Source organism: Lynx rufus, unplaced genomic scaffold, assembly GCF_022079265.1.
Source record: "Lynx rufus isolate CCGP_SWC_20201006 ecotype Redwood Valley unplaced genomic scaffold, mLynRuf1.p SCAF_8, whole genome shotgun sequence".
In the NCBI taxonomy this organism is placed as follows: domain Eukaryota; kingdom Metazoa; phylum Chordata; class Mammalia; order Carnivora; family Felidae; genus Lynx; species Lynx rufus.
In genome coordinates, this window is record NW_025814896.1 from 121,654,107 (window position 1) to 121,667,828 (window position 13,722).

A 13,722-nucleotide genomic window follows, 5' to 3' on the forward strand; every position below is an offset into this window, starting at 1 on the left:
CTGTATAACAATCAGTATTACTAAGTCTAGAAGAAATATGTGTCAGGTCCATTTCCTTGAAAATAATCTAGAATTTTTTTTCTGTGATCTGTTTTATAATGCTAGCCCTCTGTTTTTGAGGGTGATACCAAGTGTTGATTTTTGGCACTAGCCCTTGTTTTGCAAAATGACCTCCGGAGCCTAAGGAGGATCAATTTAGGTGTATCTTTCACATTTTTTTTTTTTTTGTATAAATTAAACTTTTTTTCTGTGCCAAAGCACGTGAGCACTTTATTTATAATAATATAATGAATAATATTTACCAAATCTGTACTGTATTTCAGATGCTGTACTTAAGTGCATTATCTCATTTAATCTTGCAGTAGCCTTGTAAGATAGCTATATTGTCTGTATTTACAGATGGTTAGTGTTGATCTGGGCTTTGAAACTTTTTAGTCTGCTTTTGGAATCCATCCTCTTAGCCATTAGAGTTTAATATTGTTTGTACTTCTATAATAATAGCTACCTTCCCTGGTATCAGGGTTAGAATTTGATTACCCTACTGGTAAGTTAACAATGTAGTCTGTTACCGTCTCATGGATGCTGGCACAAGACCCAAGGTTCCTGATCCAGAGACAAAGGACTTTATTAACGAGTGGCACAGCTCGCAGCTTGAGCATCAGCATGTTCCTCTTGGCTTCTCTTGTCCCCTGAGTCCTAAGGGGTGATGTAGAGAGCTCAAAAGGATGTTAAACATGCAGTGATTGTGTTATAGGACAGGAACCCTGAGCCAGGGGAACCCACCATTTTTGGTACGCAGGCTTGTTTTTTGGCCCAGGGGAAACATTACCTCATGCCTCAAGATTGCTCACTGCAACCCCAACTCTGAGAAATGACCCAGGTAGAAAGTGGTTAAGGGTCTTGCCTTCTTGGCCCACACAGCAGGACATACAGGATTGTGAGAGACCCATGGGGGACTGTGTTTCCCAACACCTGGTATTTTTTATTTAGAATTCTTCTAGAGAATAGTGTTTTTCAATTACGAATTCTATTAAATGGAGATATTATCAAATATCCCAGTTAATATGGAGAAACTAAGATGAATAATATAACTTTAATTATTGATTAATGCATATAACTTCATTTTTTTTAAGTATTTATTTTAGAGAGAGAGCACAAGTGGGGGAGAGGGGCAAGGGGAGGGAAGGAGAGAGAGAGAGAGACAGAGAGAGGGAGGGAGGGAGGGAGGGAGGGAGGAACAATGTGCTAAGCAGGCTCCACAGTTAGAGTGGAGGGAGCCCAGCTCAGAGTTCAGTGCCACAACCCTGGAATCATAACCTGAGCCAAAACCAAGAGCCGGACGCTCAACCAACTGAGCCACCCAGGTGCCCCACCTGTAACCTTTTTTGTGACTTTTTTGTTTTAAAACATCTAAGTCTTATTAATGTAATGTAAATAATTGTATATGTGTATTTCTGTGTAATTGTTTAATGACTGAAATTAAAATGATGATAAATCGGTAGCGTTATTGTTATTGCCCACTACCATAATTCAGAGACATTGGAGGAATTCCATTTACTAATGTGCTGCTTAATGTTTGTTTTTACTACCTTCAGGTGATCAAGCACGTACCTTTTTCTTACAGTCAGGACTGCCGGCTCCTGTTTTAGCTGAAATATGGTAAAGTGTTCTTTTTTGTAGATGAACTTAAATTTCCGGTAGTCTGATTTGGTTTTGTTTTGTTTTTGATACAGTGTTAATAAAAAGTTGTTTTTACTTGTAGTCTGTCGTTAAGTATTCAGCTATTAGAAAAGTTAATTTTATTGACTAAATGAGAATAATTGGGATTTTGTTCTATTGGACAAATTTTTAATGTCCTTAGAATTTTTGAGGAAAGATGTATACATTGCCATTGAAAAACATTTCTTTATAATTTGGCAGACTCTCAAAATCTTCTTTCTGTTACTTTGTAGTTGCTTCATTTCTTTCATCATCTGTAAACACCAAATTAGTCCGCCCTTTTCCTGCTCTGACCTTAAACAAAATTGTTCTTTATATTATCTAGTGTTTTGTTTTTTAATATGTTTACAGTAAATATCAACTGCTACCCCATCTTTCTTTCCACTTGAAATATTCCCATGCCTGGCGGAGTACTGACACATCACAAGCTTTCAATAAATATTTGAACAAATTAATAAATTAAATTTAGAATGATTATACTATTGGATAATTTCTTTCTGTCCATACTGGTGGAATTCATCCCAAAGGTCTCATAGTTTCTCTCTATGTGGATTCTGTGTAGACTGGCAGTATTTTATAAGATGGTATCCTTGTTCAGTATTTCTTAATGTATAAGTTATTTAGTTTTGGTGGTTTTATTTGTTTATTTTTATATGTATGATTATCATTAAGTGATGATCTATATGTGAATGCTATGTCATTGTTCATATTTTATGATCCTCAAAAATAATGGTGACCCTACATAGCATTCTGCCCACATCATGGTCCTTTTAGGGCTTTATCAGACCTGAACAAGGATGGGAAGATGGATCAGCAAGAATTCTCCATAGCGATGAAGCTCATCAAACTGAAGCTACAAGGCCAGCAGCTGCCCGTGGTCCTCCCTCCTATTATGAAACAACCTCCTATGTTCTCTCCATTAATTTCTGCTCGTTTTGGTATGCATTTATTAATTGAATTAGCTGCATTTGATAGTCAAACTTGTCCTGGACACAATAACAGAAAAGGGTTTGTTAGCAAAAACAATAATCCTTAGACTCCAAGTTAAATTTCATGTCTGAGATAAGAAATATTAAAGTCGCTGTCATAGCAGGGGTGTCCTCGTGTCCCAGTTTTCCAGGGACGGTTCTGATTTATGCCTGTTGCTCTGGCCTCAAGTCTGGCTAGTGTCCCCTTTCACAGTTCCCAGATGGATGATAAATTATATGACCTCACCCCTGGTTAGAGCTAATCTTAAATAGTGTTCTTAGTTTCCTCTGTACTCTGTATGAGTAACAGAAAAAATGTGAACAATTTTAAACTCACTTGAAATGGTTTAATTTAGGGGGTAATTTAAAACTATTCCTAAGTAGAAATTTTTCTGATTTAAATATTAATTACCCAGCTAAATTTAGGGCTAAAAGTTATGGACTTTGATTTACACTTTCATCAGAGGGAATCAGTTTTCTGTTAATTTTGATTAGATACTTTCCTTTTCTTTTTAATGTTTTTTTTTGTTTGTTTCATTTATTTTTGAGACAGAGACAGAGCATGAGCAGGGGAGGGGCAGAGAGAGAGGGAGACACAGAATCTGAAGCAGGCTCCAGGCTCTGAGTTGTCAGCACAGAGCCCGATACAGGGCTCGAACTCACAGACCATGAGATCATGACCTGAGCTGAAGTCGGACGCTCAACCGACTGAGCCACCCAGGCGCCCCGATTAGATAGTTTCTTATTGATTATGTATGAGAAGCACTCACTGGAATAGAACATTGGATTAGGCATTTTTGTGTATCTGAAACCTGTTCTTTCATTCCAGATGTCAGATCTTAAACCACTAAATTCTTTCACTACTGTAGTGAGCTCTGGACATAAATACCAAATCATTGTGTGACTGTACTTTTATCGTGCACCTAGTTAGTAAATAAATAAAAGTCATCATTTTGTTCCTTTTAAAGAATTGTCCTTGGGGCTCCTGGGTGTCTCAGTCGGTTGAGCATCCGACTTTGGCTCAAGTCATGATCTTACAGTTCGTGGGTTGGAGCCCTGCGCTGAGCTCTGGGCTGACAGCTCAGAGCCTGGAGCCTGCTTTGGATTCTGTGTCTCCCTCTCTGCCTGTCCACTGCTCATGCTCTGTTTCTCTCTCTCAAAAATAAACATTAAAAAAAATTAAAAAGAATTGTCCTTAAATGCATGGATGTGTTACTTATAAGAAAAGTGAAATATATGGCATATTTTCTTCTTGCAAATAATGCATATGCATAAATGGCTCTCCTATAGTATCTAGTAACTAGAACATCCTTCTTTGGGGATTGGGGACATCGGGGGAATGTGTGTATGTGTATGTGTTAGTTGAGTGACTCAACAGCACTGTATTTATTATCCTTATACAAAACCCCACATCTAATCAGGTAATACAGTCTTTCTAACATTTAATTGGAAAAGGCTGCTTAGCTTTCATGATGATGCTAGAAGAGAATTTTTAACTCCTTAGTAGTCATTCCCTGAGTTCACACAGGTCAGAATATTGATATCGAAAGCAGTATCTCCCTCACTGCTAGGTCACCAAGCTGCTTTAGTGAACTTTTTAACAAGAAGCCTAGTTTGTCTCTATAAACATGGGTCTGCTCACTGTACTGTAAACTTGTTTTCTGGCATGTGCTTTTATAGTTGATTACGAGCACTGGAAAATGTGTTCTGTTTTGTCTTTAGGAATGGGAAGCATGCCCAATCTGTCCATTCCTCACTCATTGCCTCCAGTTGCACCTATGGCAACCCCCTTACCCTCTGCGACTTCAGGGACCACCCTTCCTCCCTTAATGATGCCTGCTCCCCTAGTGCCTTCTGTTAGCACATCATCACTACCAAATGGAACCGCTGGCCTCATTCAGCCGTTATCCATTCCTTATTCTTCTTCAAGTAAGTACTTACTATCTAATGAGTCAGAAACTGTTAAAGAAAGAAACCGTTACGTTTTTGTCCCAATAAATACAGATTTCCTTCATAGTTTGTGGTATCGTTTTGTGTGAACCTTTTTCATTTCTTCTTCTTTTTTCTTTTTAGCATTGCCTCATACGTCATCTTACAGTCTCATGATGGGAGGACTCGGCGGTGCTAGTTTACAGAAAGCCCAGTCTCTGATTGATTTAGGATCTAGTAGGTATGAAGGCTTAAAACCTCCAGCTTTTTATGCTTCCAATAAAGAGTAGCTCTGAGCTTATCCAGGTTTTACGTTAGAATGGCCAAATGTAAAATGCTTAAGTAAATTTACTACTTCTAACTCACATAAAATAAGGTTTTATTTTTAAAATTGTTAAATGTTTGGGGCGCCTGGGTGGCTCAGTCGGTTAAGTGTGCGACTTCACCTCAGGTCATGATCTCACAGTTTGTGAGTTCGAGCCCTGCATCGGGCTGTGTGCTGACAGTTCAGAGCCTGGAGCCTGCTTCAGATTCTGTGTCTCCTTCTATCTCTGCCCCTCCCCCACTTGTGCTTTGTCTCTCTCTCTCTGTCTCTCATAAATAAATAAATGTAAAAATAAATAAAAAAAATAAAATGGTTAAATGTTCAAAAAAAATGTTCCATGTAAACTAAAAATGTTCTGTATTTTCTTTTTTTTTAATTTTTTTAATGTTTTTATTTATTTTTGAGACAGAGAAAGACAGAGCATGAGCAGGGGAGGGGCAGAGAGAGAGGGAGACACAGAATCCGAAGTAGGCTCCAGGCTTTGAGCTGTCAGCACAGAGCCTGACATGGGGCTCGAACTCACGGACCGTGAGATCATGACCCGAGCTGAAGTCGGACACTTAACTGACTGAGCCACCCAGGTGCCCCTGCTGTATTTTCAGTTGTCAAGTTTTTGCCCCCAAATTACATATTTTTCCTTTAAAAAAAAAAAAAAAAAAAATATATATATATATATATATGTTTCTTAAAAAGTCTCATAGCCATGGTGTATTATTAATTTTTTTCTTGAGCAAATTCTACTGATTGAATAGCTTTTCAATTTTAGAAAGCACAAAAGCTTCAGTGTTCATTCATCACCCCTTATATAAATCATAATAGTACTCCTTAAGGCAGTGTACCAAGAGTGTTAGCTTTAACTCAGAAGAGGATTGGTATCCTAGCTTAGACTCCCAATGGATGTGTGTGACCTTCACTGAGCCATAGTTTGCCCGTCAAACAGGTGGGGACAGTAAAACCTTCTGAGTTTGTTAGGAGGATTAGAAATTGTCTTTGTTAAGGCCTTAGCACCATACAGGGCCTGGCACATAATAGGTTCTTGGTAGTTCTGTAATTCATATGGTATTTGCTTTCCTAAGAATGAGGTTAAATTTCTTAAATTTTTAAAATATCAAAAGCAATTACTATTGTACCATAGAAGGTGTGATTCTTAATGTCTCTGTCTTATAAAGTTTGTGTGTATTTTTTTTAGTAACATAAAATTTTTTAATAAATTTTGTTGTAGCTCAACTTCCTCAACTGCTTCACTCTCTGGAAACTCGCCCAAGACTGGGACCTTAGAGTGGGCGGTTCCTCAGCCTTCAAGGTTAAAATATCGGCAAAAATTTAATAGTCTTGACAAAAGCATGAGTGGATACCTCTCAGGTAGGTGGCATACAGTGTTTCAGAATGTGAGAGTTAAGGTTTTTTTATATGAATTCCTACTGAAGAACTCTTATTTGAATTTGTACTTTGTAACTCACCTAAAATTTTAGCATCCAAAAAATTTAGCAGGCATTTGATAAATACAGATACCTTAAGTTGTGTGAGAGCTCAAAGATGGATACAACTTGATCAGTTTCTTCAAAGTTCTTACAGTCAAGTTGAGCACACAGGTGTACACCCAACTTTTTGGAAGAAAGACCTCTCTCTTGAGAAGATGAAGCCTCATCCTCCAGTGCAGTGAAAGGAGACCCTCATGTGACAGGGAAGAGTGTGTGGCACTTAGCTTCATCTTATTTTCCCTGTGGGTCCCCTCCCTACTTGGGTCTTTCTCTGCTTGCCCTTACTGAAACCTCCCAGGAGCATTGTCTACCCTTTCGTGTTCCAACCCAGATGCTTCCATAAGAATTGCCCTTAGGTCCCTATAGAACATTTGAGTCCATGCTAGAACATTATCCAAACTTTTCCAATTAAGAGTAGTGAAGGGGATATAAACAGGGTGAAAGGCAAGTAGAGTTCCTACCTCCTAACTTTCCCCCTCTCTCTTCACTCAGCAACTAATCTACAGTTTAGGTGGAATAATAAAATAAGTATTTTAAAATAATAGAGCTCTAAAGTGCTAGGGAACATAGAATGGGAGATACTAATACTTAAAGAGATCAGATAAGACATAGGAAGGGAGCATTTAAGCTCCATCATGAAGAGTTAGGGTTTGGACAAATAGAGATTGAAGGTGGGAACATTTGAGGGTGACAGAGAAGAAATCCCAAGAGCTAAAAGTACATGGCATATTTAGACAATTTGAAAAGTAGTCTATGGAATAGGAGTATGAGGTCTCTGTGCAGTAGGGCAAGGGAGCAAGAAGGCTTTGAAATTGATGGGACAAGCAAAAATGTACAATATTTTCTTTAAAGATACATTACTAGGGACATGTGGGTGGCTCAGTCAGTTAGGTGTCTGACTTCGGCTCAGGTCGTGATCTCATGGTTCGTGAGTTTGAGCCCTTCATTGAGCGCTCTCCTGTTAGCACAGAGCCCGCTTTAGATCCTCTGTTGTGCCCCGCCCCGTCCCTTCCTCTCTCCCCCTCCCTCTCTCCCTCTCTCTGTCTCTCTCTCTGTCTCTAAATAAATAAATAAATAAATGGTTTCTTTTTTCAAATTAATAAAAGTGGTAAAAAGACATACAAAAATGTTCATGGCAGCTTCATTCAAAACATCCAGAAAAGAAACAGCCTAAGTATCTATCAGTAGGAGAATGGATAAATAAATCGTGGTATATTTCTGTAACAGAACACAGCAAAATAATGTATTGAATGAAGGAAGCCTGGCCCAAAGGATCCATACTATTTAATCCATTTATATGAAGCTGAAGAACTGGAAACGTAACTGATGGTGATCGAAATCAGAATATTATAGTTTCTCTGTTGGGAAGGGGCCATGCACAAACCTCCTGAGGTGCTGAAAACTTACAATTAGTACATTTTCTGTATGTACTAAAAACATTATAAACAAAGATGGAATTTGACGGTCCGTGGGGAGCTGCTGTAAAGAATGAATCCCTACTGTTATTTACTTGTATATGCCACACTGTATGAAGGTTTTGTATTAGGTTTTCAGAGAATGTTACTGTTCTGAGACCTATGAGAGTAAAGTTATATATTCATAGTTAAGGATTTAAAAAAAAAAAAATAGTTGTTTCTGGTGTCCTGAAACAGCAGAAGCCCAAGTATATGAGGATGGGGCTGACTTAGACTTATATGATGTGCTTTGTTCAATGAGTGTAGCCTGTGGTGATCTAATTTTCTTCCTCTTGTTCTTCCTCTTCTCTCCCCCCTAAACTCTCATGATTTATTTAAATGAATCCATTGACTCATAGTTTCTGAATCACATAATTTCTGGGCACTCTGTGATGCACTGGAATACACAGAGGAGGAAGACACAGTCCATGTCTTTGAAGAATCCATAGTATATAGGTCGTCACATAATCATAGTATTTGATTAGTGGTTTGAAAGTGCTGTGATTAATATAGATGAGAAAGTGACTAACACTGAAGATACGAGAGGGAGAGTTTCACAGAAGAGATGACATCTGAGCTGGATCTTCGAGGATGAGTAGATCACCACATAGAGAATGAGGGACTAACATTATAGGCACAGGAAATAGGATATCCAAAGGATTGGTAGACCAACTTGAAGGCAGGGCACCTTCAAGTGAGCTTTTCTTAGTGAAGTACTCTGCTAGCTCTCTGTAACACTTTGTATTATTCACTCTTTGCACACATTTAAGCCTTCCACCAGTATGCTTTTAACCAATTACATTCCTTCTCTTTTTCCTCCTGTTTGCTCTGTTGCCTAATGCTAAGGGATCTACTTTCAGTTTTCTTTGTCCAAGAGCTGAAACATTAGTTATTAGACCTTTTTTCTAGGTTTGCAATAGCCTTCCATTTCTCTTTATTAGAAGAATTCTCCTTTTAATGCAAAAACCTCCTCAAATCTTACTTCCTATGTGAAATCTACTAAGGAGTAATTAGTTGGATGAGGCCATGAGCTATTTCCAGTGGTTTTCCTTATGTGATTTTTATTGAATGACCAGGTTTTTTTAAGAGAGTGAAAAATATTTTAAAGTTATGTAATATAAACATCCAATTGCATGTTATAATTTATGGTGTATTTGTGTTTGTTCCATATAGTATATGTCGCTTTGATTACCAAGATCTCATGTTCAAAGCTCAGTGAAACATTGTGTTAGCAGCATTCGTGCTGGCTCTGTGGTGGGACCTGTTGCGGAGGAGTTGGAGGATGTACTGTCTTCTGTGCAGAGTTATTTGGGTGGGCCTCAACTCAGGCTGAACCCTGAATAGGGCCTGACTCTTCCAGTACTCAGGGCTCAGTCAGTCACCTGGGAATGGGAGGTGCGACACCTGCTTTAGTGACTAGCTGACCTTCCCTAGAGACGCCATGTGATTTTATCCATGGTCAGAAAGCCACAGAGTTGCCCACCAGGAGTGAATACTCCTGTGAATCAGACGAGGACTTTGTGTTCTGAATAGATGCCTGAGATTCCTGTCTGACTATTATCCTGACATGAAAATGCAGATCAGGAAGCCTATTACGTATTTTTGAACATTGAGGCAGGGAAAAGAAGTTGGAACAGCTTACTACATATAGTAAGCATTCAGTGAATGCTAACTGCTATTACTCTCAGACCCTATCCCATAAGTCCTTACTGCACTTTAGAGTAGTTTGGATTACAACTTTATTCATTACTTTAGCAAATATTAAGCATTTATGTACCTGGCACTGGGTATAATATGTTAGTGAATAAAGCAATGAAGGTTTTGGTCTCTGTAGAACTTAGCATGATAGTGGAAACAGACAATAAACAGGTAAACAGGAAGATAAATGTTACATTACAGTTTGTCACATGAGCTCTGAAGGAAACCAGCAGAAGTATATTGGATGATAGGGTGGACAGAGAAGGGCTTTCTGAGAAGGTGACATTAAGTTGGGACTTACAAGGTGAGAAAGACCCAGACATGCAGTGATGTTACATTGTAGAACTTGACGTTGGATATAGGTGTACATGAGAGGGAGGGATCAAGGGTGACTTTCTGGTTTCTGGCTTGAGCCACTGGATGGGCAGTGATGCCACCCAGAGAGAAGGGCAGACTGAGGGAGAATGGTTGGGGTGATGGTTAGGAAGAGGGGTGTGAATGGGGATTGAGAGAGTTATTTTGTATGAATTTGGTTTGAGATATCTGTGAAATACTTAGGTAGGTTTTTCAGTTGGTTATAGAAGTCTAAACCTAGAGGAGAGGTTTGGGCTGGGGTGTACATTTGTGAATCATCAGCTTTTAGGTGCTATTAAAAGTCACAGAACGTTCACAGATGTGAACACACAGAGAACAGAGTGCCCAGGACAGAGCCTTGGGGAATGCCAGCATTTACAGGTTATTTGGAAGAGGAAAGATCAGAGAGAGAAGAGAAAATCTGAAGACACTAAAAAAGCTGTGCTTGGGGCTGCATGGGGAGCATGAGGAAGGCGGAGAGCTTGGCCTCCAGTACTTTCTGTGCCAGCCCTTGGTCCTTCATGTTGGTCAGTGGCATGGACTGTTATTTTCTAAAAGGACTGGGGGAGCACTTGACTTATTAATTCTAGATTTAAATTCCTTGGGGCAAGGGTTGTGCTTTGATTGGTGCTGAATGCTCAGTACCTGCATGTGGTAAAAGCTTTCCAATGTTAAAAGTTCCCAGGGTGGCAGCAGTGTTATTTTGTAGATACAGCTATTTAGGTTTTCATAACTTTAAAGAGACTAAAGAATTTCCTTTCTTTCTTTTCTTTTTTTGTTTTTATGGTTTCCTTGTTCAATCAGGTTTTCAAGCTAGAAATGCCCTTCTTCAGTCAAATCTTTCTCAAACTCAGCTAGCTACTATTTGGTGAGTTTGTCAAGATTTTCAACTATACATCCATTATGGTAAGAAAGATCCTGTTTCTGAAAAAGTTTGTGACTCAGAGATGTTCCATAAGAGCAGCCATTTGAAGATCAATGCAACATTGAAAGCCAGTAAAATTGTACAAAATGTTATTCTTGAAAATTTGGTATTAATTATTTTGCAGGTAAAATTAGTTTGCTTTTTCATAATGGTGTCTGCGGAGAGTTTGAGAATATCTCATTTTTAATTTAGAGATAACTGATTTGATAGGTGAATTATCCATGAAACAAGATAAGCCACATTTTCAGAAGGAACGTTTCCTTTTCTGTTTCAAAGTTTCTCCCCTCTCTTGTACAATAGGACAATTAAGGGTAAAAATAAGCTCACTTTTCCATATATATTTACATTTCCCTAAAGTATGTTAATCCAGCTGTTTCATTTTTCTTGTTTTAAAAATAGAATATTGAACTCTTTTGAAAATACTTTAAATAGACTTTGTTTCTAAGCTGGGAACATTCACATTTGCTTTAGGACCCTTGCTGACATTGATGGCGACGGACAGCTGAAAGCTGAAGAGTTCATCCTTGCGATGCATCTCACTGACATGGCCAAAGCTGGACAGCCCTTGCCACTGACGTTGCCTCCTGAACTTGTCCCTCCATCTTTCAGGTGGGCGCCTCTGGACGGAAGAGGCATGGTTTTGATCCCTGGGGACAGACATGATTACTACATAGCGATTTCCTGAGGCCTCTGCTCTAGTTTAGGGGGAAGTTAAACATTTACACTGCCATTTGATTTTGGTATTTAATGAGTTATGCCAGGAAGGAGTAGAAGTAGGTGTGTTTCCACCATACTATAGATAAGGAAACTGATGACTTAAAGAGATTAAAAACAAAACTTGCTCACCAACTGCAGTCAGCTGAACTGTGGTGGGAATCCAGATCTCTCTGTCTTTCTCAGTCCGTATCCTGCTGTACATGGTTACTACAGACCATATTGCACTCTTAATGTCTCTGATGCTGTATTCTGAATGTTAAATGGCTCTAGTCATTTGGTAGTATAACTGTATATATAGTCTGGTCTAGAGTTCCCAGACTGCTAAATATGTTTGTTTGCTTTTCCTAGAGGAGGAAAGCAAATTGATTCCATTAATGGAACTCTGCCTTCATATCAGAAAATTCAAGAAGAGGAACCTCAGAAAAAATTACCAGGTAACATCGAGTGTCTAAGTTGTATATTTATAGTGGGTTCTCTTAAATTTTACCTTGAGATGTAAATGAGTATCTAGAATTTTTGCATTCTTTCTCTGTCTTTAAATGTTTATTTATTTTGAGAGAGAGCAAGCACAGGGGAGGGGCAGAGAGAGGGGGAGACACAGAATCCGAAGCAGGCTCCAGGCTCTGAGCTGTCAGCACAGAGCCCGACACGGGACTCCAACTCAGGAACCGCGAGGTCATGATCTGAGCCGAAGTCGGACACCCAACTGACTAAGCCACCCAGGCGCCCCTAGAATTTTTACATTCTTAATATTTTATATACCATAAGAGAAAACTATTTGATGAATGGGATGGATTTTGAAGCAAAAATTAAGATAGTCAAAAATGAGAAGAAGTGTATTTAGGAAGAAAGTATGCACATTTGGCAAGAGTTTGTGTATTTGATATCCTAGTTAAAATGTTTCTCTCACTTTAGGAAAAATCACTGTAGCAGGTGATGTGATAAAATCTTAAGCTCTAAAGAACAGTTTAAATATTGGTTGAAGAAGTACATATGTAGATGTTCTAAAGTATTAAAAATATAGTGAAATATATCAAATAAATATATAGCCATCTAGCTTTGTCCTTGAAGAAAATGCTAAGAAAAAAGTTGGAAAATGGTTTTATTGGCAAGAATAGTAAAATTATTTTTTCTCTCTCAGATGAATTCATACTTAGAAATTTGTTTTGGGGCGCCTGGGTGGCGCAGTCGGTTAAGCGTCCGACTTCAGCCAGGTCACGATCTCACGGTCTGTGAGTTCAAGCCCCGCGTCAGGCTCTGGGCTGATGGCTCGGAGCCTGGAGCCTGTTTCCGATTCTGTGTCTCCCTCTCTCTCTGCCCCTCCCCCGTTCATGCTCTGTCTCTGTCTGTCCCAAAAATAAATAAAAACGTAGAAAAAAAAATTAAAAAAAAAAAAAAAAGAAATTTGTTTTCCAAAAATGAATACTCTTAGACAAAAGTAAATATTTTATTATTTATATTTGAGGTAAAATTATCCTTAAGAGAAGTATCCACAGAGTAACAGCACTCAGATGATCACGAGGCAAGAGTGTGTTGAAATTGGAGTCCACATTGTTGGGCTCTTCATGTGAGAGTGTTTACTGTCTACCTTATTTAGTTACTTTCGAGGACAAGCGGAAGGCCAACTACGAGCGAGGGAACGTGGAACTGGAGAAGCGGCGCCAAGCCCTGATGGAGCAGCAGCAGAGGGAGGCAGAGCGAAAAGCCCAGAAAGAAAAAGAAGAGTGGGAGCGAAAACAGAGAGAATTACAGGAGCAAGAATGGAAGAAACAACTTGAATTAGAAAAACGCTTGGAGAAGCAGAGGGAATTGGAGAGACAGCGAGAGGAAGAAAGGAGAAAAGAGATAGAAAGACGAGAGGTTATTTTTAAGTTATTTTATTGCCTAAGAAAATGATTATATTTGATAAGTGGATACATCTTACTTGATTTAAAAAAAAAATGGCTGTTTTTGTTGTGCCTTTTTCTCTGCCTCATTCATTCTTACCTATTCTCCCATTCTGAACCTTCCTTCCCTTGTGGACTGGAAGAGGGCCCTTGCTTGTAAAGAGTTTTCAGGGCCAGTAACTGGTAGAAAAGGTGGTATTTCTGTAGGTCAAGAAGGATTTGCAACTCAAAGAAGGATTGATTGCAAAGCTGAGTTGAGTGAGGAG

At 38.9% G+C, this 13,722-nt stretch overlaps 1 protein-coding gene across 12 annotated transcripts in view; it reads left to right on the forward strand.

The window, feature by feature from the left end:
- ITSN2 (intersectin 2) overlaps positions 1-13,722 on the forward strand; it is a 146,469-nt gene that overhangs the window by 42,521 nt on the left and 90,226 nt on the right. For all 12 annotated transcript variants that reach the window (XM_047067898.1, XM_047067905.1, XM_047067894.1 and 9 more), the window contains 9 exons: positions 1,596-1,659; positions 2,494-2,657; positions 4,410-4,616; positions 4,761-4,857; positions 6,164-6,303; positions 10,733-10,796; positions 11,325-11,462; positions 11,919-12,004; positions 13,168-13,430. In XM_047067898.1, the coding sequence (XP_046923854.1) occupies positions 1,596-1,659; positions 2,494-2,657; positions 4,410-4,616; positions 4,761-4,857; positions 6,164-6,303; positions 10,733-10,796; positions 11,325-11,462; positions 11,919-12,004; positions 13,168-13,430 (1,223 nt within the window). The remainder of the gene's footprint in view (positions 1-1,595; positions 1,660-2,493; positions 2,658-4,409; positions 4,617-4,760; positions 4,858-6,163; positions 6,304-10,732; positions 10,797-11,324; positions 11,463-11,918; positions 12,005-13,167; positions 13,431-13,722) is intronic.